We start from the raw sequence: 26,270 nt of genomic DNA on the forward strand, positions 1-26,270 counted from the left end.
GGGCTCCAGGGAAGCAGTGAAAGTGAAGCTCTTTATCTAAACAAGCCGCTGTCTCGGTACAGCACAGGACGTGCCTCCGAGGCTGAGCGGTTCAGAGAGCCAGGCCGGCTGGCTGGCAGGTGTGGTAACCGCCGACAAGCCGGGACATGCGGGCCAAGTCTTCGCTCTGGTTCCCACGAAACCCTTGTGAGGAGTATCGCAGAAACTCGCAGAACAAAGGCTCAAAAATCCTGTTTGAATTTGTTGATAAAGTCGAGATCTGTAGCCGTGCCAAGCTCCGATCCTCTAACTGGGGAACGAGGCTAGCCAAATGTTTCTGCAACAATTTACCAAGTGAAAGATGTCACTCATTCGAGTCTTATTTATTGTATTGTTTATATTTATTAATAGTATCCTATTGGTTATTAAAGTGTATCTGTAGCCAAAATTTTAGATAGGGAGTAAAGGTTTGAACCCCTGTCAGGTTTTACTACCATTGAAGGCTCTGTTGGTAAGATTTCTTCACTTCCTGTCTGGCGAATAGGTTGTCCCCAGGACAGGAAGCGATGGGAATTTAACAGTAACACATTTTACTTTTGTCTGTGGTGCGTATAGATTCCCCTCACTTCCTGTACTGAGGACAACCTTTTTACCAGACAGGAAGTGAAGGAAAATCTGCACCGGGGAAAAAGACAACAATAATTCATATGGTTTAAACCAGGGGTGGGCTAACACCGGCCCTTCAGCTGTGGTGCAACTACAAATCCTATTAGGCATTGCAAGTCACTGACAGCCGCAGGCATGGCTCCCAGAGGCAAATGCATGATAGGATTTGTAGTTTCAGCACAGCTGGAGGACCGCTGTTTGCTTAATACTGGTTCAAACTGCTGCTGTAAATGCTTAAAAACTGTGAGCTGCAGTTGGACTTATATAATATAATATATTTGTCTTTTAATTAAAGTCTTATTTTAAACTACATGTCCATCTAATGTTGGCCGCGCACTGTTAGAATTTCAGCTGATTCCTGTGAAACATCCAAAATTCTAACTAAGGGAGGCGCTGCCGGCACCACCTGGCTTGACAAACTTCAGCGGGCTGAAGGAGAATAAACGTGTATGGCCTGCTTAAGACTCCCTTTCCCACAAGGCAACACTGCCGCTGTATAAATCAGCGGCAGTGTTGCCCTGTGGGCAAGGGAGTCTTTAAGCAGGCCATAACTGTACTGCAGAACAAACGACAATGTCACCCTTTTAAAGCCAGTGGAAATCAATGTGTTTACTAGTAGGATCAACAGCCTGTGATTGGACAGGAAAGGCTCAGCAAGAAAGTCTTTCCTCTACTCCTCCATGTAGCAAATTTCTTGTCCGGGCCTGATTGGCTCCTAGTGTTTCCCCTTTCCCTCCCAGTATGAGCGTTGCTGTGCAGAGGCTGATCGATAGGAAATCAAATTTAATACAATGAATGATGTTTACATGGATACATAACTGCAATACTCGGTGTATATTCATAGCTGCTTGCAGTTTGACTTTAAAAATCAAAAAATCTTGAGCTGGTTAATCCATTCTTGGAGCCAGCAGACATGTTTAGGAAGCCGCTGAGTTTTTGCCTTCTTTGGCAGTGATAGAAGAGGCTCAGGGTTCTTCACTCTGATTTCCAGACTGTCAGTGTGAATAAATGACACTTATTTATGGCAATGATGGGTAGTAGACAAGACAATGAGGCCGTGTGCTCCAGGCAGGACTCCTCTAACTCCATTGTATTGAAGACAAACAGGAGCTGTGCAGCCCCAAGCTTTGTGTATAATTTCCATGGTACCCTGGCATCACTGGAATGGCTTGGATACAGAACCCATGACCGCTGCACTCTCCTATTAATATTATTTGGATTTCACGACTGACCTTCAAATCAAAACATTATAATGGAAATCCACATATGTAATCTGTTCTGTCATTCATCGTTTTGTGATTTATACACCCCAACCACATTGGATATCCAGGAAGGGTGACACTGTTGTTCACTATGGCAGCTTCCTGTGTCACCTACTTTCTCATTGGGCTGTGAAAGAGTCGCACTGCTAAGGTCATCCCTGTGCTCCCCTCCTCCTATAAGCTACTTTAAGTTACACTAAACACAGGAGTTAAATCTTAAAAAAGCATCCAAGTACCTTAACTATTAACAACAATGTATCTTATTTGTGTATCACTCGGCTGTAGATCCTCAAATCATCTCTGAATTGGTGCTGACACTGTCCTTCCTCCTGGAGGGGGCTACTTTTGTTCCCCATGGCCCAATTTGTATTGAGATTACAGCCCATCACGGGAGTGATTATTTTGTTTTTTTAATCCTACCCAGAGCAGAGTGAAATATAGCTGTATGTACCTAGCCATATTCATTGTATAACAATGTGAACAGGTGAGATGTGCTGGGAATGAAGTGTATGTCTAAGTGGGACATATTGCCGCTGGTAATGGTCACCTGATTTCCTTCCGTGCTAGGTGAAGTAATGACAATCTTTGAATAGATGCCAATGTCTCATTTTGTATTTCTCTCTCCTCTTCCTCTTGTAGTGCGTTGCTAATCGCTGCCATCTTTGACCGCGATGTGAGCTGCAGAAGAGCTGCTTCGGTAAGCTGTCATTGTTCATCGCTGTTCTCTTTCTATCACGTTGATATTTGACAAGATCTCACAAGCACCAAGTACATATCCTCACATATGAACACGACCCATGGCGTTCTCATAAACTCCAGAGAACAACTTATTTAGGCTGCAGGGGGTGGAGGCACTCACTTTAAAGGGCAAGGCCACAGCAAAGCTACCATGTTGGCCAGTATCTCCCCTCCCCCCAGCAATGGATTCTCGCCCATCTACACTGCCTCAATGCCTTCCCACTGCAAGAGTCCACCCTGGATGAGCTCTGGTGTTTGAGTTTACCCAAGTGGATTATGTCACTGTGATTGGGCCTAGCGATTGGGTACTCGGGCCTGAGCACATGCAGGAGGTCACATGCACCCCCATATCTGGATGCTTGGCTCCATGACAGCAATAGAGTTCCTATCAGATTGCAACTTTGTAGCAAGTCACAAGGTAAGAGTATGCCAGGTTTCTGTGAAAGCAGAAGAATGGTTTACAGGAGACTTCCTCCCATTCCCCTTTGGTTGCCATGGACAGATCTCCACTCTTTGTCTGCCATGAAAGAAATGGCTGCTGGAATGTCATTGGTTACCATGACCATTTTCCTTTTACTTTATGTATTGTGCTGTTTTAGTGTAGCTGAGGTCGGTGTCGGTCGCCTCCACCCAGGCCCAGGCAGCGTGCATTAAAGCTTGCTGGTTGAGGTCTATGTTGTAGATAAGCATTGTTGTGTTTGTCCTTCTCATAACGACTGCCTGTTGTAATTGTAGCTCCGGGCTAACTGTACAGGTTGTGTCTTTCCTGCGGCTGGCCCTGACAGTCCTGAATGATACTTTCATTGCTGCTAATGAGATGTAATTGTCAAACCCTACAGCTTGACTTCCAGTGTAGACCTGTAGATCTATAACCTGCATAATTATATGACAGGAGGGACTGTACAGAGCTCAGATGTCTGCTGGTGGGTCCCTTAACCTATGCTGACTTCATACTTAGTACAAGAGGCTGTGGCACGTCTTCTTTGTACTTCGGCTGATGCTGTAGGACAATAGAAATAGGTGTCACTTTTTTAATTCCTGCTGCCTAGAGATAAAGCATGTTTTATGTAGAGCCCTCCTTTAAACATTAGTAGTTCTGGTAAAGTTGACCTTTTCAAAATGGGTGCATCACATTTTAAATATCTTCATCACCAATCAGCTAAATGCATTTCTTAAAGTGTTGATATGTTTTGTATATGTCTCACTACAAACTGGACAGGACGGTTTTAAAACATAAAGGAGAACTATGAGATGAGTGAAAGTTACTCATCCTCATAGTTCGAGCCGACTGTGACAATGAAACTGTCACACGTCGGCTCAACAGATCTGGAAGTGAGCGAACACATACTGTTGCTCGCTCACTTCTCGATAATCTCCCTGCAGAGAGCTGTGACTGTCACTCACCGCTCCCCGCAGGGATTCCCCCCCTCTCCGATCCTCCAGCGCTAACTGGACGAACGGACGGGGAGGGGGCGGGGAGCCAGCTGTCACTCACGCAGCTGGGTGGATCTCGACAGTAATGTCGGGATCTGTCCCGGCTGTGGCGGTCCCATTATATACCGCAAGCTGTAGCTCGCGATTATACTGAGCTTTGGTCAAGCAAAACAAATGACAAACGCACTAAACAATTTGTCACCAATTATACAGTAAGGTGCACACGAAATGGGCTTCAAACAGTAAACCGTAGAAAGGTATCATGGCACACTCACAAGTCAGCATGTAAAAAAACTGTCTCACCACAGTTTAGAGTTAGGACCGCACTATAAGAGGTGCCTTAGCGCGGCTGTGCGGCTTTCACATTTTCTGCAGAAGACGTGTATCCAAACCTCTGTTATTAACATTAGTGGTGAGACAAGTTTTATTACATGCTGAGTTGTGAGTGTGCCATGATACCTTTCTGTATACTGAGCTTTGGGTCACGTGAGGATGCTAGTATATGTCCTACCGTGACCCTTAAGAGAACTATGGGAAAAAACACTTACCCCATAGTTCTCTTTTAAGTGAAGAGTGTGGAAGGACATAGTAGTAACTCAGGGGTCATTGGGAAGAACCAGTAAGCCCAGTGGGGGACCAGTAGATGAACACTCTCAGAAGTCTCCATTCCTGAACAGGCTTCAGCTATTTCTCTTCAGCAGAGTGGTGTGGACAGTGAGAGCGGTAAGTATGTACTCTTCTTTTGCAGGCACAGATTTTTGGCAATTTTATGTTTGCAACAGCGTCACTATCAGGGCAGCTGTAATCTGCAGCCATTACTTCTTCCAGCACAGGTCGCTGCCAGTGCATAACTCAAGAGATGTGGTAGTTTCGGGACAGTGACAGCTACCCCCAGAACTAGCGCCACTTCTACGAGCTTGTCACTCCGGAGCCTCATCTGTGCCACATAATGGCCGTCTTCAATGGTTCCTTTCAAACCAAGCAAAATCAAATATATATTTTTAACAAACTGTCCCACATATGTGCAAATATTAGATACCCTGTTATCAAGGACACCCATTGTTTGTTTTAACTCTGGCTGTACACTGCTCAAATTGAGCCCTCTCAATGCCCTTCTGTTTGACAAAGTCTGAAAATTCATTGTTTGGGTATTCTGACAGTGATAAACCCACCGCTGTCAGAATACAACACAGGGCCCACAGGGGGACTGCTTAGCGTGGATAGGGAAACTGAGCAAACAAAGAATGGCCAGCCTTAGGGCTTGTTCACACCTAATCCAGTGCGTTCCAGCAAGGCTAGTGGCTGGGGCGCACTGGATCGCAAAATTACAGCCTTCAAGTCAATAGCACCGCCGCAATGCCTCCCATCCGCACTAAAATGTGTGGCGCAGCAATGTCCGTGGTGCAATTGCAAAAAGTTCATGCACAGACAGGGCCGGATTTACTCTCTCCGCTGCCCCAAGGACAGGTTCCTCAATGCGCCCCCCTACCTAAGAACCCCCTCATGGAGTGATCTTGGCGAGATGGCCAAGATCACATGTACAAAACGAGCAGCGGCTTCCCTGCTGGACATTTAGCTCTGCTTGCCCAAAGCAGGGCTAAATGTAGAAAACAACTACCAGCCCAGTGCCTGGAACTTCATGTCCCGGGCATCAGGAGATAGGGACTCCACACCCCTGCTGCCCCTCTACTCCCTGCTGTCCTGAGGCTTAGCCTTGGTTGGCCTTGTGGGAAATCCAGCCCTGTGCATAGACCTGTGAGACCAATACAAAGTTATCTGGTTGCTATCAAATTATTTTCTTTTTGTCATTAGAAGACATGTTATGTAGCCGATCAGCACATGTATCCCTTCAAATCTAATTGCACTTCAGCTCATAGATATTACTAAGACAGAACTCTGTGTCCTGGGAGGGCGGGCACAGAGGCACCACTTGTCTCCTATGTAACAGGTAGTATGTGCAGACAGGTGGCGTGATCAGCGCTCTGCGAGAGGAACGTGAGAATATGGCTGGTGCCATTCACCAGCATTCCTTGTGACTGCGGCATTGACAGTATGCCCTGCGGGGCCCGTTCCACACAAGGTGTACTTTATTCCAGAATGTGAAGCCATGGGTCATTTCTACAGCGCTGTGTTTGTTTTGAATTCATCCGTTGGTGTTTGGTTATAAGCAGAGGTGTCTCATTTTGTCTTGTTTGTTCTCTTTTCTCCAGGCAGCCTTCCAGGAGAATGTGGGGAGACAGGTATGGTAACTTTCTGAGCCATTTCTTTTAACCCCTTGTCACCGGATAGCGTGGCATAACTTGGCATGAACCTGGTGTCCCCTCTATGTCACGCCATATGGGCTCATGCTGCTACACGGACTAGTTTTTCTGTCAATGTCACAGTAGTTATCTTGAGAACCTTCCATTCTATGATATATTGACATCGGTACACTTAAACACCTATAGAGCAGTCTTTCTTGCAGGCCGTGCAGCCATGTTGTAAGATGAATCTGCCTTTATGAGAATGCATATGATGTAGGGCGAACACATGCACGCTGGGGCATTCATGACAACTGGTAAAAAAAAGCATGCAAAATACAATTTATACCAGGCATGTTACATTGAGGTTTTATGGGCCGCATACAGCCCACTCACTCCTTCCCTGCGGTCCTCAGAAAGAAAAAGAATGGCCACTTATTCTGGTTTAAAATATTTTTATTATAATGTTTGCAATGCCTACTGTTTCATTTGAGTTTGGCATGCTCGCTTTATAACTTCTCTAGCAACCAACAATGATGCCGACAGACATATTTCTATGGCAAAGACTGATTTCTAAGGCAAAATCTGGTTACAAAGTTGTTTTTTTACACATTTATATTTTTAGATATTTCACAGAATAGGAATGATATTCGCTGTTGGCCAACCACCCTTCTTATCTGTAGTTTGCAGTGAAGCTTTATATAAAGAGTTCATCGTAGTTCCTTTTCTCTGAACATGGAAAGCACCAGGAAAGTGTCTGATATTTTTGTTTTGTGCCTCCAGGGTACTTTTCCACACGGTATTGACATCTTGACCGTAGCAGACTATTTTGCAGTCGGGAATCGAGTCAGTTGCTTCCTCAAGATCAGGTAATTTGAAAACCACGGCCATTTCTCACAGACGCGGCCTCTATAAATGGCTGGAGCTATTGAAAAGTTGTGAATCAGTGTTAGCTTGTGGGTGCCTTATACAGATCACGAGGTCACCTCCTAGTATACATGGGGGGACAAATTATTTTACATTAAAAGTAAATGTCCTAATGTCCTGTGTGGAGCCGTAGCCAATCCGACGACATCATCAAGGTGAGCTAAACCAAGGAGCACACGCCTTCTCTGCCACATGTGTCAGTGGTGCTGCTGTTTTTTTTAAACTGGAACTCTCTACAAGACGCCACACTTTTTTTTTTTAGGTTTTGGATAAATTGGGCAAATGATAAAGCCTATATGAATCCAAAATTCTTTTTTTTTATATATCCACACTCATTATTATGCTCCCTACTAATCTTGGTGACCATTGTTTCTGTTAAGAAAGTGATAAATCCAAAATTTTAACTTACCGCTAGGCATCCTATAATGGGGCACCTTTTTGGTGAAAGTTTGGTTCCATCTTAGATGATTGGTGACAGTCGTCTAAGAGGGAAAGACCCTTTGCTTTGAGAGATCTGCTCTTACTTCCTGCTTAGTGTCTGGGACAGGAAGTGAAGGAAAATCTCCTGATGGGACACAAACACCACCTGACGGGTCTTAAACATTCCATACTCATTCCATACTCTGTGGCTTTACATACACTTTAAATGTCTTATCCCTGTCACTGTCTGGGACATTTAATTTCACTTCCTGTCTCAGAGTCACAATAGAAGGTGAGTGGAAGTCCTCTTTATTTGAGGGGGAATCCCATCGCAGCCATCTTTGAAACAGGAGTTCACTTTAATAGATATCCTCTACTTTTTGTTTCTAGTTAACAACTGTAACATTTCAGGTTTCCGCTCACTATGTCCCAGAGATGGTGGTCATCGAGATAGAGTGCAGTTGAGACTACCAACCCTTCCCCACTATCTCCAAAATTAGTCTTTCACTGGATTTTGAGTACTTTAAATAAGAACTACAATTTTATATTTGTTGTAGGTAACTTGGAACGTAGGTGGTGAGGGCACTTCCAACCTTTATTTTCTGTCTTCCCTTCTGGCTTGAAGAGTTAGGTCACCTGTTCACCGAAAATGAACTCGCAACACCCTCCTCACACCCGCTGCACTTACCTGTAATAATGGCCCATGCCCGCCACTTATGTCATTCTATATAACGGTCCCAACACTTGAAAACCTCACTTAACAGACCCAGACGCCGTTTAGCAACATAATTATTGCAATAGGGAGCGGTGAGTGGTCAGTGTAGCCATATAACATGAGAATCTCTTCTTTCTTTTGGGACCCTGTTCTGGAAGAAGCAAGGTTCAGGAGATATTCTCATTGGTCAGCGCCGTCACTTAGTGATTCCCTTTCACTTCCTGTTCTGAGGCACTACATGAAGTAAGAGAAAATCTCCCCAAAGTGAATGGAGGTTACCTCTTGTACATCTGTCACTGGAACTGGTGTTCCCATTGGAAGACTTTTCAAGGCTGGTACTATAAACATTTCTTCCTCTTTATGTAACACTGTCTCAGATATATGTAAGGAGTCCCCCCCTTTCCCTTATCTCTGTCACCGACTAAAGCCCTGATGAGGGCATTTGAAGACCCCAAAAGGCCTTAATTAATGAGAAAATAAATACTGTAGTATGATTGTGGATTCATAAAAAATGGTTTGCTGCGTAATTTTTTTAAACATTTTTGTAATGTGAGCAAAAAAACCTGATTGGGGATGTAACCCTTCCCTACGCAACCCAAAACTAAAAAAAAAAAAGTAGTCTTTAGATCTTAACAGACACTGATGTGTATAACATTTTGCTTCCTACTAAAGAGTCTCTATCCTTCACTCTTTTTTTGTTTTCAGTGTATTTGTTGCTGACTTCCCAGAATACAATTTGGCGATGATTGATCACCTAGTGAAGATGAAGATTAACCATTGGGATGGGTGAGTTCACAGCCTCCTGATGTTAATGAAATCATTGTATAAAAACACCAATTAAAGGGACCCTATCAGTCATTTAAAGGAATTGAAGTGCCTGTTCCATGCAATAGAAGCGATATTATACACGCCTCTCCAGTGGCAGGTTGCAGCCTATGTCAGACTCTTTGGTGTTCACTACTTCTGGTAGTGTCAGATGCCTGGGTACCGCGCTGGGTGCTGGTTCCTTCCTCCGACCCCTACGTCACTACAGGACTCAACTAGAACTGCAACAACTAATCGACTAAATTGATAATAATCGATTATGAGTATAGTTGGCAACTATTCTCATTGGTTGGGGAAGGAGAGAGAGAGAGAAGTTGAAAAAAATTATAATCGTGAGCTGCAGCCCTAGACTCAACCATGTTGTAGGTGTCAAAGTAGAGTGAGGGCCACAGGTATCAGACACTCCAATACGTTTTGAATGCTGAGAAGTCTGAAGGAGGCTGCAATGATGGGATGGAGGAGAGGTCAGAGATGCGGGCCGCGGGCGGACTATTACAGAAGGATGACCTTTCAGTATTTTTAAGTAACCAACAAGATTACTTTACTACACTGATGTATTCCTTTAAAAGTTGCAAATCTTTATATAATTCAACTATTTTAATAACCTGAATGTTATCTTGATATTTGGCACATGCCAGCTGAAAGCTGAAATCACATTTGCAATGAGTGTGTCTAATTTGTTGGAAGATACTTAAAGTGTATGTATACGCCTAACAAAGAACTATTGTTTGCTCTCTTTTGGTTTTCTCAATATAAACCTTTGCAAGTGTTTTGTTATATCTGTTTAATAAGTAGCAAAAATTCATGTTGGTTTTGCTAGAAATCTTGTGAGCCGATAACGTTCTGTTCTCTCTTGCTGTGCACAAGGTAGGCTGGGTTCACACCTAGGCGTATCGAATATGCGCGTTTGTCGCGTGTTTCGTGTCACACGTTTTTACCGCGATTCGCGGTTAAAAAACCGTGCGACAAATGCACGTTTCCGAGGGCTACCTGGCTGTATCCCAATGGATATGCGCGACAAAAACGCCCCAAAGAAGCTCCTGTACTTCTTTGGGCGTAGGGCGTTCATACGGCCTGTAATACGCCCAGGTGTGAACCATACCCATAGGAAATAATGGGATTTCGGTGTTTGAGCGTTTTGCAGAGCGTAGGAATGCGCTACAAAACGTCCAGGTGTAAACCGGGCCGAAGAACAGTTTTGGAGCTGAGGAGAGGGCTTGTGTTCTTTGTAATTCATTAGAAATGGCTGACACCTGCCGCCTTCTACATTTCTGACTGACATTGCAAAGAGGAAGGTAGAAGCTCGCTATATTTCTGGCACATCAGCAGTTTATTTTTCTGTGCTTGCAGCATGTTTAAATGGACAAAATACAGGGGGAATGTACATGTAATGTAGGATTTTTGCCTTGACATACACTTTAAATGGGTTTATAGGATGGTAAAAAGCAATTGTGGACATCACCAGTGTGATATTTACTGGAAGCCAAAAGAGCAGGCAGTAGTCAAGGCATTGACTTCATATGTATGCTTGTGATATAGGGAACTTAGTCTGTAAGCTCCTTGAGGGCAGGGACTGATGTGAATGTGCACTATGTAAAGTGGTGCGTAAATTGTCGGCACCGTATAGATACCTATAATAAATAAAATGTCTCCAGGAGCTGAAAAGTATTGTCACCCTTTCTATACTGCGTGGGGTGGGGGGCACAACGACACAAAAGTATTTGCATAATTTTACAAATCATTTGTCTTGTAAAACAGTCCCTATAAATATATATCCAGATGTTATGTAACTCTTAGAAGAACTTGCTCTTGTACCCAGCAACTTTGTGGCAGCGCTTTTTATTTGTTGCTGTTACTATTGAATTGCATTTTTCTGACCAGGGATTATCCGTTATGTATTGTACGGTGGTGCACCTCCTTCATTCACGTCGCTCTACCAGATAAAAAGTAGAATTAAAGTGAGAACATTTACTGCCTACTCTGTATATACACAGGTAATCGTGATGGTGTTTACAACACAAATAGCTCTGTTATTTTTCTTGGCTATCTAACGTTTTCCCATATTGTAAAAAGTAGACTTAAAGAAACAGAAGTCTGGCTGCTGTAAGAACAGACCGGCAGGAGTAGGTAACAATCCCCGAGGCAGTATTGATGCCCCAAGCGTTGTATTGTTTGCACACATCGACTGTTTATAGTATCCTATGCTGTGCTCTGACATGTCCTCTAAGGCTGTGCTGTCCAGGCTGTGACTGTACCCGCAGGGATCAGTGATTGTGTCTCCAGTCTGCTGGTCAGCTTCAAAGCTCACTGCAGCGATCATCCTGTCTGTCTGTCAGTAGTTTGATCATCACAGCCACTGGATGCGAGCTGGGAACAACATGTGGCTTTTCCTGAACCCACTCTGTAGAGCTGATATAAAAAACACACTTGTTTGGTTGCATGTACCCCTTACAGCAGAATCACTTTAAAATATACAGTATGTCTAAAGCTTACCAGGGTCACCCCCTGTGAATCCAGTCTTTGCTCTCTTGCAAGGCTAAATTCACTACCAGGATCTTCATCATCTAACACCTCCACGTGTGATGAATGCTTGCACCTCTTTTCTAGAGCCAGATCATCCTCAAGGCAACCTTGGCACGAGTTTAAAGCTGGCCATACACTGAGCAAATTTCATCTGTTCCTTAATGAACTGGCCGCAGTTTGTCCTGTGTGAGGCCCTGTTGGCAGCGTCCTTTCCGACATCCTTCAATCAGTAAATGGAAGGAGCCAGGCCGAAAATTCTCGTTCGTGTATTCTGGCAGCAACACACACGCTGCTCTCCGAATACCTTCATCGCAGCAGGAGATTTGTTCATCCATGCTGTGTGCCTGCTGGCTAAATGAAAAAAAAAATGAACAGTATGTGACCACCTTAGGGCCTGATGGATGTCCAGGGGGCTCAGCTACGTCCTTCAAGCTCCTGTAGGGGGATAGCATGATTAGTCAAAACTGTGTACCTGCCTGTCATTTTCCAAGGGAGGATATACAGCAGTTGATGCCTTATGGAGCCATGGCAGTACTGACAATGCAAACGCGGTGACTTTGCTTGGACTTATGTAGTCCTTATCGCTGCCAGTTGAAGGGATGGGGGGGCAGGGGTGCAAACCCACTACCTTACCTAACACCCCATTCCTTATTAGTCAGTGTCTGCTATTACAATATTTTAAAGAGAAACTGGGGGACATTTATCAAGACACAATTAGGCGCAACTAAGACTGCCTCTTATTCTTATTAGTGAAGTATATTGGAGAGAATTAGCCATGAAGATGAGGTAGACTTTCTACTAAACAGTTGCATAATTTGCATGTGATCAGGGGCAGGTTTTATTGCCAGTAATAGCTTAAAGCAGCAGAGGGAGCAGCTTATAAATAAAGCTGATGTGCGGCACCAAGGCACGTCACTTTGCACAGGTGCCTTGATGGGACAGTGTGGCTTCACATGTATTTGCAAATGTATGCAATAGAAAACTTTGTTTTTACCTGAGATGCTGAAACCATTTTTATATATATTTTTATGCTGAGTATCTGGAAAGTGTACTGGGGAATTGTTTGTATAAGGTACCAAAAAAAGCACAAACGCATGCATCAAAAGGACACATTATTGCACATGCATACTTGTGAAAGGGTCCACCTAGTTGCAGTACAAAGGTAAGAACTAGCCAGCTTTGCATTAATGGGATTTTTATATGAAATGCATTTTCACAAATGCACATGTGTTTTCCTTCAGCAAAAAGTTTAAATGGGCCCAAGAGGTTTAAACACTGATTTATAATCTGCTCATATGAACGCGTCTAGATCCAGGAGATGAAAACCTAGCTGCTGAGAAGTTTCCGATCCTTTCTGTGCAGAAAGCAGAAGAAATGGTTTTGGAAATGATCGGTATGCTGGGAAGGAGCATGTCTCATTCTGGGAAGTGTTGTCATTTAGGTGGCCATAGACCTCATACAATGGTCAGGTCAGGCATATAGCTGTAATCCAGCCATTGAAGGATTGATTTTCTACATAAACCTGTGTGCTTGGACCATATTGCATACTTCCTACTGCAGAAGGAACCTTCTGACGTTACCTGAGAGGCAATATTTGTGATTGTAGAAGGTTTTCAATCTTGTCTAATCAAAATGGTCGGTGGCTGTTATACACAGAAGGGTGTTGTCTGCCATAGCCACCAATCTTGCGGCTGGTGTTGTAGTCCGTGAAGCATCCATGGGCCTGGACAAGGTAGGGGCATGGTGTCTTGTGTGACCACTTTTTTAAGGAGCTGACTACTGCCCCCTGTGTTCTCTTCTGTACTCTATGGAGTCTACAGACCTTGTCTTTAATCAGTTACGCAAGGTTATTTGTCACACTGTGCATACGACCCGCAGGCTAGCTCTGGTTACAGTACCGCATCCCGGACACGGCAGCCATTCACCTGTGAAAAACCCCAAACCAGATAAACAGGTGTAACAGAAAATTCCACAAATCTCAGGTGAAAAATAGTACTGCCACCAGCAACATTCTTCTCCGGTATACAATATCTACAGAATGAGAATGAAACAAGCCTGCAGGTCATACAAGGTTACACAAACAAGCGTAACTCTTGTTTTTATAGTAAGTCCTCGGACTATCTATGTAAAGACAATGCGATGTGCCGCCTATAAAATATTACAAATGGCAAGATATCCGGGGCAGTTGAATGTATCTGAAGCGACTGTTGATGTCCTCTGACAAACACCATAGGTCATCTGTTCAAGAAAGGAAGAATTTTTTGTATTTCACACTTTTTCGATTTCGTGAGCATTTACCACTCGGGATACACAATCAAAATCAATCATAGTCGCGTAAGAGGGGTTGTTACCACTCAGTGTTGATTAAAGTTAATAATTGGAACCTCTTTGAAGGAGCTCCTGATTATGTCTTGTATTGGCACCAAAGAAAAGGTCTTTGAACAAAATCCTTCTGCTGCTGCAGCAACACAGCTCCAGGTTTGACCCTCAGTTTACTACCACATTAGTGGTGGCACAGCCGTACCCAGTGCCAGATATAGGGTACGGTGCACGTATAATCATCAACAGTTTGGACGGCTTTCCCTTTTATGTGCAGCAAGAGGCATCATACAAGGACACTTGTAAATCAGAAGCATTCCTCATCACCGCTTTATGTTTGTTTCTGGGAGGATGTTTTATTGAAATATCGTAGTAAAACACTTCCAGGATCCCTTTACATTTGTGATCTACAATGTCAATGTTTCAGCAAATGTCTTAAGACAATTTGTTTTCAAGAACCACCCGCACTCCTTACGGTCTGCAACCTTTCAATGGTGGTGGTGCTCATGGTGATCACACGGATGGCGCCGTGCAAAAAACTCAGAATAGTCTCAACAGGTCACCGGCACACACACAGATGAATTCAATATCTCTTTGATATATTTATCGAAGAATGTCACAGCATGTCATTAGAAGCTGAAGCTAGTGTTTCGGAACCTCACAGGGACCCTTCATCAGAGCGACATAATGACGTAGTTTCAGGACCCGAGAGGTCCTGAAACGCTAGCTTCAGCTTCTAATGACATGCTGTGACATTCTTCGATAAATATATCCAAGAGATATTGAATTAATCTGTGTGTGTGACGGTGACCTGTTGAGACTTAAGACAAGGATTGTGTGCTGGTGAAAATTGTTTCTAATTAGTAACAGATGGCAGCTGACCATCTTATCACTACAACAACACCCATCATAACACCAATGGTTCTGGTTTATGTGGTGTACAACCGATATATGGACCTGCGTTTTTCCCAACCATACGTGGGTCTGAAAATTGATATTTTGGTAATCTGTAGGGGGTATTGGGCTACAGTTACCTTTCATTGTCACCCTGTTGTGTATGTCAATGTGTTGTTCAGAACTTCTCTTTACATGCGTACACTCAGTCTGGGCTCATTTGGTCCAGTAGGAGAAAGCAGTATGACCCGCTGGAGCATTGTGTATGTCATTCAGGTCAAGTAGAAGGACATTAATGAGTGTTTTCCTGTCATGAAAAAACATCTGCTCCATCCAACGGCTGAATTGAGAGGATCACGAGAATTCCAGGCAGAGGAAAAGCTGGTTGATGATGGCCAATGCTTTTTTCTTGTTGAGATCTCTGCCTTCTTACAACCAAGGGTCTGGAGCTCGCTGCCACATGCTGTGATTTTGGCTGAGAGTGTGGAATCGTTCAAGAGGCAATTGGACGATTTCCTCAGGGACCGTAATATACAGAGGTACAAGTACTCTTAAGAATGAGAACATACAGGGACCTCAAATACTATGTAACTATGTACGCTAAGGGTACACTTGCGCACCTGGTTTTTGCTTAAAGCCTAACTCTGGCCTTACATTAATCGAATTTAAGCAGTTTCCTGCTGAATTGGCGAAATTTAGGCCTTCGATGGCCCTGCCAGCAACACATGCCTCAACAAAAGTCAATTTTTGGAGGAAGGGAGAGGAGTGAGGGAAGGAGGAGATGAGACTGTGAAATGTTCTTTTTTTTTTTCTTTCCAATTGGTCTTGTTTGGGGGGTTTGTTTTTTTTATTGGGTGGTTTAGGGATGGGAGGGATTTTGGGTTGTTGTTTCCCTTGCTTTTTTTTGTTTTGTTGAGACCCCTAGGAGGGAAGAATGGTTGGTTTTATTACCAATGGGTATGTTTTTGATTGGATTTCTTCCTGGGAGAGTCTTTTAACAGGATGGTTACATATTTATATGTCTGTATTGTTATATATAGAAACAATAAAGAAATATTATACAAGAACAAAAGTCAATTTTTCAATCAACTTTTGTCAAAGGAGTCAGGTGGAAAATTGTCGGCCAAATAATAACTGCAGCCAGTCACATGTGGTCATTGTTCAGGTATTCTGACAGCCGGCAGAATACAATAGTTAGCAAGGGAGATTCCTCCATCAACGTTTTTTAGCGTGGATGAGGGAATCAAGTGATTTCTCTTGTTCAGGCCTCGGAGCTGAATGAGAAAATCTTTAACACATGTGGCCATTTTTCTCTCCGTGACACCGCTGGGGAGATTTGTCTCGCTTCTGATTTCTGTGACTCCAGAACAAGAAATGGGAAGGAGGGGGGTTCACTAGAACAAGAAGGCACGGACAGTAACTAAAATGTTGTCAGAAGTTCTCACCCTTCATAACTTCACTGAAGATGCATATTGTCTTTGTCCGCCCATTTGATTTGATTAAAGAGTTTTGGATAAAGTTGGCTTCAGTAAATTATCCTTTAAGAAATGATAACCTGTGAATCTCATAACTGTGTGTGAGCGGTCCTGGAGTACTGTATTGGACAGCACTTCATTACAGTAAAGCTTTTTTTCCCCTTTTCCTTGTGTTCTTTATTTTCAGCCCATTTGAAGTTGTGGATAGAAGGATCTTCTGATCTCTGCCTCCTCTGTACACAATAGGCGCTTTTATCCCGTCTCTCTGACATCATATATTTTGCCTTTTTGTGGCAGTTATTCACACCTTGGTTCCCGAGCGCCGTTCCTTCATCCTAAAACCCCAATAAAACCGCGTGCTTTGACTCCCTTCTGACACCTGTTACTTTCCTCCTCGTCGATAGTCATTGTTTATTGTTTTCATCAATTCAGTGTAATGATACAATTCCTTCTAGAGTGACATTACACCTGCCATTGCCTAAACCTGGGCCGCTTTTGTCTTCAAAGGCTTAATTGTGTTCAGCTTCTTCCGTAGAAACTATAATAAAATGTTACCTTTGCCTGGCTGGTTTGGGTGATTTCTCATCTTTATTCAGCATCGCTGTTGTCTTTTTGTACAAGAAGAAATCTCTGCAAAAGATGAAAGGAAACATGCATATGTAGGTATAGATTCGAGCTGTCACATTGTGATATTAAGGCTAGGCTTACATCTGGGTGATTCCTGACCGCACGTCATTCGTGCACCAAACCGCACGGATTGCCGTGCGGTCACGGAGTCTCCCACCACAGCCGATCGTGCTGGCTGTGCCATTATTTTTTAATGGCACCCCAGTTGTGCAGGACGGATCGCACGGTTTCTCGCCGCTATTTCGCCTGGGCCGTGTGTAGCAAAAACAATTTAATGTTACCTTTTTTTTTGTAAGTGATTGCCGTGCGGATGTAACCCCATCACTCTGGGTTCGCTCAGATCTGAACCTAGCCTAAAGGGTGAGTCTACTTTCCCAGGTGAATTTGGGAAAATTTGAATAACCCCCTCCCTAATCTGGCCCCCTTCCTAACCCCTAAACTTGCCTTTCGGCAAACGGTCCTTCCCCCTGTGCCGGTATGTGTGTACTATCTGTACCCCGTATTGATGTGTAGCGCAGCCCTTTGTAATGGATTTTGAATTTCGCCCGCAAATGGCAAGCACTCATTGGTCAGCGCAGTCACCTTATTGATCAGTGTGGCCAGAAGCGCTTCTCATTGGTCAGCACGATCAGGTGACTCCACTGACCAATGAGTGCGTGCCATTTGCGAGGAAATTCAAAATCCAGAATGCAGGGCTGCGCTACACGGCAGTACATGGTACGGATAGTACACTCGTACTGGCAGAGGGCAAGTAGCATTTGCCTGAAAGGTCAGTATAGCAGGTTGGGGGGAGGAAGCGGGCCAGATTGGATGGGGTAATTCCATTTTCCCAAATTCACTTGGGAAAGTGAACTTACCCTTTCATATGTATTTATTGTATCTGAAACTGTAGAGTAGAATACAATGCAATGGGCTAATGACCACAGATCTAATAGTCATGAGTGTTATATATAATTATTCTTCATTGTTTGGGCCCTCATTGGATCAGCTGGTCATTGTTGCGTCTCCCACCTCAAAATGCAATGTCTCGCCTCTTCCTTCATTAAGTGAAATGTAACACAATGAAGTGCAGGCAAAGTAATAGTGAAGTGAAAGTAACAATTGTGCCCAGATTACACTTTTTATTGTGTAAATGAATTGTGTTAAATGATTATGTTTCTTCTGCAGTGTCATTCGAGAGCTGTCCACAAAGTCCCTGCACAACCTTACGCCGATCACACCTGAATACATGACCAAAACAGGTATGTCCGTATTTATATCTGCTGGGACTGAAGCATTTAAAAGGGATTTTATTTTTGAGTTTTTTTTTGTTAAGAAATAAATTCTTGTTACCCCTTAACATTTTCAAGATGTTAAACTTTGTGAGCTCCTCACTGTCGGGTTTACATTTGCTCCATGTTTTCCAATTAGAAGTAAAGCATGGTCTGACACGAAACCAGAACACGCGATTCATCTTTTATTTTTGGAGGTTCAGGGGTGAACTTACATTGTGCTTTTTGATACAGATGGGCCATATTGTGCGCGCCATGTCCTATTTGCACATTACATAAACACGGGATCCTTCCTGTTCAGCGTTGCAGCACAGTGATTGCTCTTCACTGTTCTCCTATATTGTTGAATGGTTTCTATGCATTTCCCTAAAAGTCATTTGTCTTCGAATTAAAAATTGGTTTGCTGCTTGCAATGTAATATCTTGCTCACAAACACTTTGGTGGCGATTTATCAAAACTGGAGCAGACACAATCTGGAGCAGCTGTGCATGGCAACCAATCAGCATCTCTCTTCAGTTTGCTCAGGTAAGATTTGAAAATGAGATAGAGGAGCTGATTGGTTGCAGTGCAAATTTGCTCCAGATTTTGTCTGCTCCCACTGTGTATGTGCTTTTAATGGTTTCCATAGATTTCTGTCAGATGAGTTGACTGTACAAAGATTAGTCCCGACACATCTATAAATCAGCATTGCGATGTGTTGAATTTATTCATTTATTATTGGTATTATATAGCACTGACAATTTTTACACGGTGTACACTCACATCAGTCCCTGCCCTCAAGGAGCTTACAATCTAAGGTCCCTATCTCACATGCATTAAACAGTGATGCTAATTGCATTGTCATATACTGACAGCCTTTAGAGGACACGCCAAATCAATCTGTATATGATTCATGATTGTAAAATTATAGAAGAGGCATGTAAAATGTAAGAAATAACTTCAGAAATGACTGTCAATGCTTCATGGTGTTATGAGAAATCACTTGAAATGCTTGCAATCAATAACGTGACATTTTGTATTGCAGTGCTGCCTCATTTCCTCCCTTTGGCTACCAGCACAGACTTGCACACCCGCCATGGCGCCATCTTGGGTTGTGCTGAAATTGTCCATGCACTTTATAAGCTGGCGGTTCATAATAACAAGTAAGAAAACTTTACATTTTTCAAGACCAAGCACAAGTACTTTCCCTCAGGTACTCGCCGATACCAATACTTTTTCTTAAAGGGACGTGACATTTTTTCTAAAACAATACTAAAACAGACTAATAATTTTAGGGCAGTTTCTTTATAATTATGAAGAATTGTAACTCAACCCATGATTATACAGCAATGGAGAATTGCAACCAGCAATAGAAGACTACAGATCCCATCAATCCATGATTATACAGCAATTATATATGGCTGTGTGTGGTCTCACCAGGGCTGCAGACTAGGGTCCTGCAATCTAGGAACTCGTTGAGGTCTGGCTGAGGAAGAAAGAGCAGCCAGGGGAGGGGTCCCAGGAGCAGGGTCTAATAGTGACCGTTGAGTAGGTGGCAGCAGAAGTCATTGTCAGAGTGCTGAGAGTCCTGATGCGGTGCAGAGGAGCTGTGACAGGTGGGGAAGCTTGCCGGCTTATGCAGCTTCCCTGCAGGCCCGAAGGTAGCATGTGTAGGCTGTTGTGTATAGGCCGGCTCACCTGTAGCTGGCGGCGGGGACAAGGAGGAGTGGCTGTCAGTAGAGCGGCTCGGGTAGCAGGCTCCATTAGCGGCAACTGGAGACTGAGGACGAGACTCAGATCGGGAGTCAGAGGTGGCCATGTGGTCCGGCGCCATATTGGGGGACTGAGGGAGGTGAGGATGATCTTGTGGCCCGAATGAAGTGTTAATGCCCAGTGGAGACGGAGGAGGGGGGAGGCTTCGAAGATCTGCCGGCTGTTGCCCATTGTGCAGTACTCAAAAAATACCCTGTATCGGGACATCCCTAGGAAGAACCTACTCTAAACTGTTACTACAGTGCAAGCACACAATCTGTTGCAGCTTGACTATCCCCTGTGTACAAAGCCAGCTCCAAAAAGACATTAATTGACCCATTTGGTGTGGAGGAATGCCAGTGGGCTGCACAAAGCCCTGACCTCAACCCCACTGAACACCTTTGGGATAAATTGGAACTCCAGCTGCAGTACCTGACCTCACAAATACTATTGTGGCTGAATGAGCACAGACACCCCCAACATTTTGTGGAAATTCTTCTCAGAGAAATTGAGGCTGTTATAAACTAAATAAAGGGAAACTCCATATCAGTGCCTATGGGTTTGGAATGAGATGTCCTACAAGCTCATATACTGTACATGTGATGGTTTAGGTGTCGATAAACATTTTCCTTTATATAGTTAGTTATCATACAGTGAGGTGTGCATAGAGGAGGAGTACCACATCCCAATAATTTGTATCAAAGAAAAAAGAGAGAGTTCGGACTTTTCAGGTACTCCAAGGATTACACAAAGTGTACTTTTTTTTAAATAAAATTTAACACATTTTTAAAACAATGTTTATCTAAAAAATTTTTTTCCCAGTATAGTGTATGTCTTTAGCTTAGAGGGCACACAGAGTTATTCAGTGGTTCATCTGCTGTAGATCAACTTTTTCCCTTTTTGTTCTTCAAAGCTTGGCTTGTGTTGTCTCCAACTATCAGGCATTACCCTTTAAAAACATTGAAGAAGTGTCCTTAGCATGTCAACTACTAAAGTTTGAATTTCGTGGTGTAAATATAACATCGGTTAGAGTACACTCTAGTTCAAATGTTATGTGACCTCCATGTGCCCGCATTTCATGCTTCATAGGCTGACATAAGGGCCTCAACCAGTCAGTGGAATTCTCAGTATTAAAACGTTGGGTTCCTGTCATTTCACACATTTTTTTACGCGTGACTTAGACTCTGCTGTTTATCCTTCGTGTCTGTATAGCATGGCGGAGCTTTATTGTTTCCTATGGATTCTCTTCATGCACTAGATGTAATGAGCACTTCAGGGCACTAATATTTACTAAATAACTCTTGATATCTTCTTCAGAACAGTAGCTGATTACCTGGATGAAGAGACTCTGAAAAGTTTAATAGCGATTCATCAGAGGGTAAGTCAGTGTTTACATTTGAGGTGCTCAATTTACCCCAAACATTTGGGGAACACCCATATATGCCCACATTGTACTTTAAGCTGTTCAACATAAATTCAAATCCTCATAACACTGAGTGAGTGTTACTGAGTTTTATTGAACCTCTGTGTTGCCAGTGGCAATAGCTGTCTGTGGGCAGGAAAGATGTTAGCACTAAAAGTGACACTAAACTCGGGAGTTAAACTTTAAAAATGCATTCAGGTACCTTAGCTAATAATAATACCTCACCTTTTTTGTGTATCACTTGGCTGTAGATCCTCAAATCATCTCTGAATTGGTGCTGACAGTGTCCTTCCTTCTGGAGAGGGGCTACTTTTGTTCCCCATGGTCCCTGTGTGTGTTGCAGGGTAGTCACCGCTCCAAGCTCACTCCCGTGATGGACTACAATCTCATGTTTAGTTTACTAATTTGTATTGAGATTGTAGTCCATCCCGAGAGTTGGCTTGTAGCGGTAGCTACTTTACAACATACACACGGACCATGGGGAACAAAAGTAGCACCCCTCCAGAAGGAAGGACAGTGTCAGCACCAATTCAGAGATGATTTGAGGATCTACAGCCGTGTGATACACAAATAAGATACATTTTTGTTAATAGTTAAGATAGTTGATTGCATTTTTACGTTTTAGTGTCACTTTTAACATGTGGTCACAGCAAATCCAAGGCATAAACAGTCAGACAGATGAACCTCTACCAAGGGGAAGGACTAACAGACAAACCTGTTCATTTGGAGTGTGCTTGAAGCTTTTTCCTTGCTATATAAAGCCCACTAATGAGGTCAGATGTGCACAGCAGAGACCTGAGCAGCTGTGCTGAGTAAAATCCAGCAGATGGCAAAGCTTTTAGGTTGGTCATTGCAGTAAAGGTGCCCATACACTGCACGATTATCGTACGATAATCGTATGCGATCGGTTTTTCGTACGATAATCGAGCAGTGTGAACGGAGACGTGCGACCGTTTCTACTGTACGGTCGCACGTCTTCTGTCGAACCAGCATGTTCGAAAACCAGCCGGGAATCGTACGATTCTCGGCTGGTTAGAACGGTGCTCGGAAGATAAATGCTGAACGGGCCGGTGTGCGCACGCGCACACTGCCCGTTCAGCATTGCGGTCATCGGAAGCCCGCCCCTCAGGGGGGTGGCTTGCGATGATCGAGAGTGCGATCTGCCTGTCCAAGATAGGCAGATCGTACGTTTTTTTAATCCCTTTACAACCATCGCAAGACTAAAGTCTTGCGATGGTTGTAGAGTGTATGGCCACCTTAAGAGTACCTACAACAAAGTGTACAGTGTATAAAGTTAGCTCATTTTCTTAATTTTAATTGTTATGAAAAGATGATTTGGAGATACAATTGCCTAAACACATTCTGCCCTGTATCTAACGGAAAGGAATAGGGTAGCCTGAGACTTTGGCACCAGCTTATTTCTCGGTGATACAATAACGGTGGCCTAAAAATATCAGACATGCCTTTATTTTCCACAATATTGGTCCACCTGGAGCTTGGTGATAATCATGACGGTCTTCATGTCTTCCCTACTATAAGTTGTTTGCAGTCATCTGTAATGTGAGAATTGTTTAATTTTTTAATCTTTAAGAGATTTTGCATTTAAATTTCTAAAACTCATCTCAACCTGTTCTCTTCACATCGCAGCTCCAGGAGCGTCAGTTATACAGGTGAGACTGACAGATCTCTGGCTCTTCTCTATTAATATAGAATCTCTCTCTCTGTCTCTCTCTCTTCTCTCTCTCTCTGTCTGCTGTCTCTTCTCTCTCTCTGTCTGCTGTCTCTTCTCTCTCTCTGTCTCCTGTCTCTTCTCTCTCTCTGTCTCTCTCTCTCTCTCTCTCTGTCTCTCTCTCTCTCTCTCTCTCTCTCTCTCTCTCTCTCTCTGCTGTCTCCTCTGTCGCTCTCTCTCTCTCTCTCTCTCTGTCGCTCTCTCTCTCTCTCTCTGTCGCTCTCTCTCTCTCTCTCTCTGTCGCTCTCTCTCTCTCTCTCTGTCGCTCTCTCTCTCTCTCTCTCTCTCTGTCGCTCTCTCTCTCTCTCTCTCTCTGTCGCTCTCTCTGTATCTCCTCTATCTATCTATCTATCTATCTATCTATCTATCTGAAAAATGACATCTGGAGTCTGATTGGTTGTTATTTCGCACCCAGGATGTTTTCTAGCATCTGATTGGTTGTTATGTCACTCAAGGTTTTTTCTGGAGGTCTGATTCCATATGTTCACCTTTCATGTGTTTTCTGGAGGTATTGTTTTGAGGATGACAATAAACAAAATAAGAATTTAATGGCATTTTATTGCTACGTTCCTCCGGAAGTTTCAACTACCAAAGGTTGGGTTCATGTGATTGAGAATTGAGGTTACAATCTCACTTCATGTTCTGTGGAGGTCTTGTGTACAGAAGGCTGGAATCTTGTGACTGAGAAGTGATGTCTCCATTTCACTATGTTCCTCTGGAGGTCTCATGTGTCACCATCTCATTATGACATCACTTCACCTTTATTGGATTCATGTGAATGAGAAGTGATGTTTCCATCTTGTGATGTTCCTCTGGAGGTCTTGTGTACAGAAGGTTGGAACCATGTGACTAAGAAGTAATGTCTCCATCTCACTATGTTCCTTTGGAGGTCTCATGTGTAGAAGGTTGGATTCATGTGAATGAGAAGTGATGTTTACATCTCGTGATGTTCCTCTGGAGGTCTTGTGTCCATACGTCTTTTTTTTGATTATTGATGTCTTGTATGTTTCCATCTCGCTATGTTCCTCTGGAGGTCTCATGTGCGGAAGGTTAAAATCAAGTGATTGAAAATGATGTAATGTCCTGCTATGTTGCTCTAGAGGTCTTGTGTACTAGAGGTTGGGGTCATGTGATAGAGAAGTGATGTCTCCATCTCGCAATGTTCCTCTGGAGGTCTCTTGTATGGAAGGTTGGAATCATGTGATTGAGAAATGATTTCACCATCTCACTATGTTCCTCCGGAGGTCTCCTGTGTTGAAGGTTGGGATCATGAGATTGAGAAGTTATGTCACTATCTCGCTATGTTTACATCGAGGTCTTGTGTGTGGAAGGTTGGAATCATGTGATTGAGAATTGATGTCATGATCTTGTTGTGTTGCTCCGGAGGTCTCCTGTATGGAAGGTTGGAACCATGTGATTGAGAAATTACGTCACCATCTCACTATGTTCCTCAGGAGGACTCCTGTATTGAAGGTTGGGATCATGCGATTGAAAAGTTATGTCATCATCTCGCCTTGTTCCTCCATAGGTCTTTTTTCGATTATTGATGTCTTGTATGTTTCCACCCATCACAATGAATGGAATTAATGTCAGTGTAAAGAAGGGTGAAGTATTAAGCTGAGGATAGGTAGAAGTGAGTTATATTCTCTTCACTTAGCTGACATAAGTCTGTTGGTATGATCTCCATGTCTGCAGATAAAGTCTGTCCTTTCTAGAAACACGCACTCCTGTCCCCTTGATATGTAAGATATTCTGTGTTATGTGAACAACGTGTGCTATGAGGAACTTGTGTTCATTTACCTGCAGGGAGGGAAAATTCTGCATGTTGTGTACTGTAAATATTCACCTCAAGCCGCAGTATTTATTGATAAACAGCCCGGTCCTTTCATTATTGCAGAGGCCTCACTCCGCACACCAGGGGGTCCCTACAGTACACCCCCTCCCCAGGTTGGATAAACAGTGTTATCTCCTACCAACCCATGTACAGAGATATCGGGAAATGTTTTGGTCTTTTGGAATAAAATGATCAATTGCATTCTGAGAGCAATAAAACCCAGATGTATCAGAAGGTGACATCTTGTTTCCATATCATACTGTTACCAGCTTCAAGTATCTTGTCCAAAGAACTAAGTCAATTCTGGCCAGACTGGGGCCTTGCCATATGAAGGGTACTGTCCCAAGTGTTCATATGTGTGGTAGGACAGTCGCACATATTGATGGGATGTATTGTGCATGTGTCTACCTTATGAGACTCCTGTTTGGCTGTTGTATAGGAAGCATAGTGTATAGCATTTAAAGAAGATATCAACCCTTATTGGATGACGCTTAGTTTGCTCTGTCCACTGTGTACCAAAACAAATGCCATTTTTTTTTTTTTTAAAGAAAAGACTGATTTCCCCTTTTTTTCTTCCTTTGTTGCATCTCATTACTGCCGAACTCCCACAGCCTCTTCTTCCTCTATGCAATCCAGCGATGGTTTTGTGTCATTTCTGAGGGCAGAATGGTGACAACAATGGCCCATGCCTGTGTAATGTGCGTTGAAATAGCCACTTGTAGTCCTCGTCTCCATCGGAAGCCCATGGGCACAGGGTGACAATGCAGGAGCACATTCGGGACGCAGGGATAGCGCATTGTCTCCCCATTACAGGAAGTGTCTGAGCAAGGAAATTCATGGCAATATCACCAAGATATAATAATTAAAGATTTAGAAATAGCTTGCAAAAATAAGGTGGGGGGATTTATCAAAACTGGAGCAGAACGAATCTGGAGCAGTTGCCAATGGCAACCAGTCAGCTTCTCTCTTTAGTTTGTTCAGCTGAGATTTGAAAACCAAGTAGAAGCTAATTGCTTGCCATGGGCAACTGCTTCAGATTCCGTCTGCTCCAGTTTTGATGAATTCCTCCATTTATTTTAGTAATGATTATATGCAACTTTAGTATTTGGGTTTCTGTCTACATCAAATGGAAAGCTGTGCTGTGACAGCCGACATTCTTTCACTGTACCGATTTCCTGTGGGCAGGGGGTCTTATTTGCATCGGGATACCCCCTTTCATGAAGGGGCACCCAGATGCT

At 43.3% G+C, this 26,270-nt stretch overlaps 1 protein-coding gene across 1 annotated transcript in view; it reads left to right on the forward strand.

The window, feature by feature from the left end:
• TBCD (tubulin folding cofactor D) overlaps positions 1 to 26,270 on the forward strand; it is a 171,932-nt gene that overhangs the window by 103,795 nt on the left and 41,867 nt on the right. Inside the window, exons 15-22 of the mRNA XM_018553643.1 lie at positions 2,547 to 2,604; positions 6,290 to 6,319; positions 7,103 to 7,188; positions 9,087 to 9,167; positions 18,212 to 18,285; positions 19,340 to 19,457; positions 21,364 to 21,424; positions 23,117 to 23,139. Coding sequence (XP_018409145.1) covers positions 2,547 to 2,604; positions 6,290 to 6,319; positions 7,103 to 7,188; positions 9,087 to 9,167; positions 18,212 to 18,285; positions 19,340 to 19,457; positions 21,364 to 21,424; positions 23,117 to 23,139 — 531 coding nt within the window. The remainder of the gene's footprint in view (positions 1 to 2,546; positions 2,605 to 6,289; positions 6,320 to 7,102; positions 7,189 to 9,086; positions 9,168 to 18,211; positions 18,286 to 19,339; positions 19,458 to 21,363; positions 21,425 to 23,116; positions 23,140 to 26,270) is intronic.

This window comes from Nanorana parkeri, unplaced genomic scaffold, assembly GCF_000935625.1.
Source record: "Nanorana parkeri isolate BGI_ZX_2015 unplaced genomic scaffold, ASM93562v1 scaffold126, whole genome shotgun sequence".
In the NCBI taxonomy this organism is placed as follows: Eukaryota; Metazoa; Chordata; class Amphibia; order Anura; family Dicroglossidae; genus Nanorana; species Nanorana parkeri.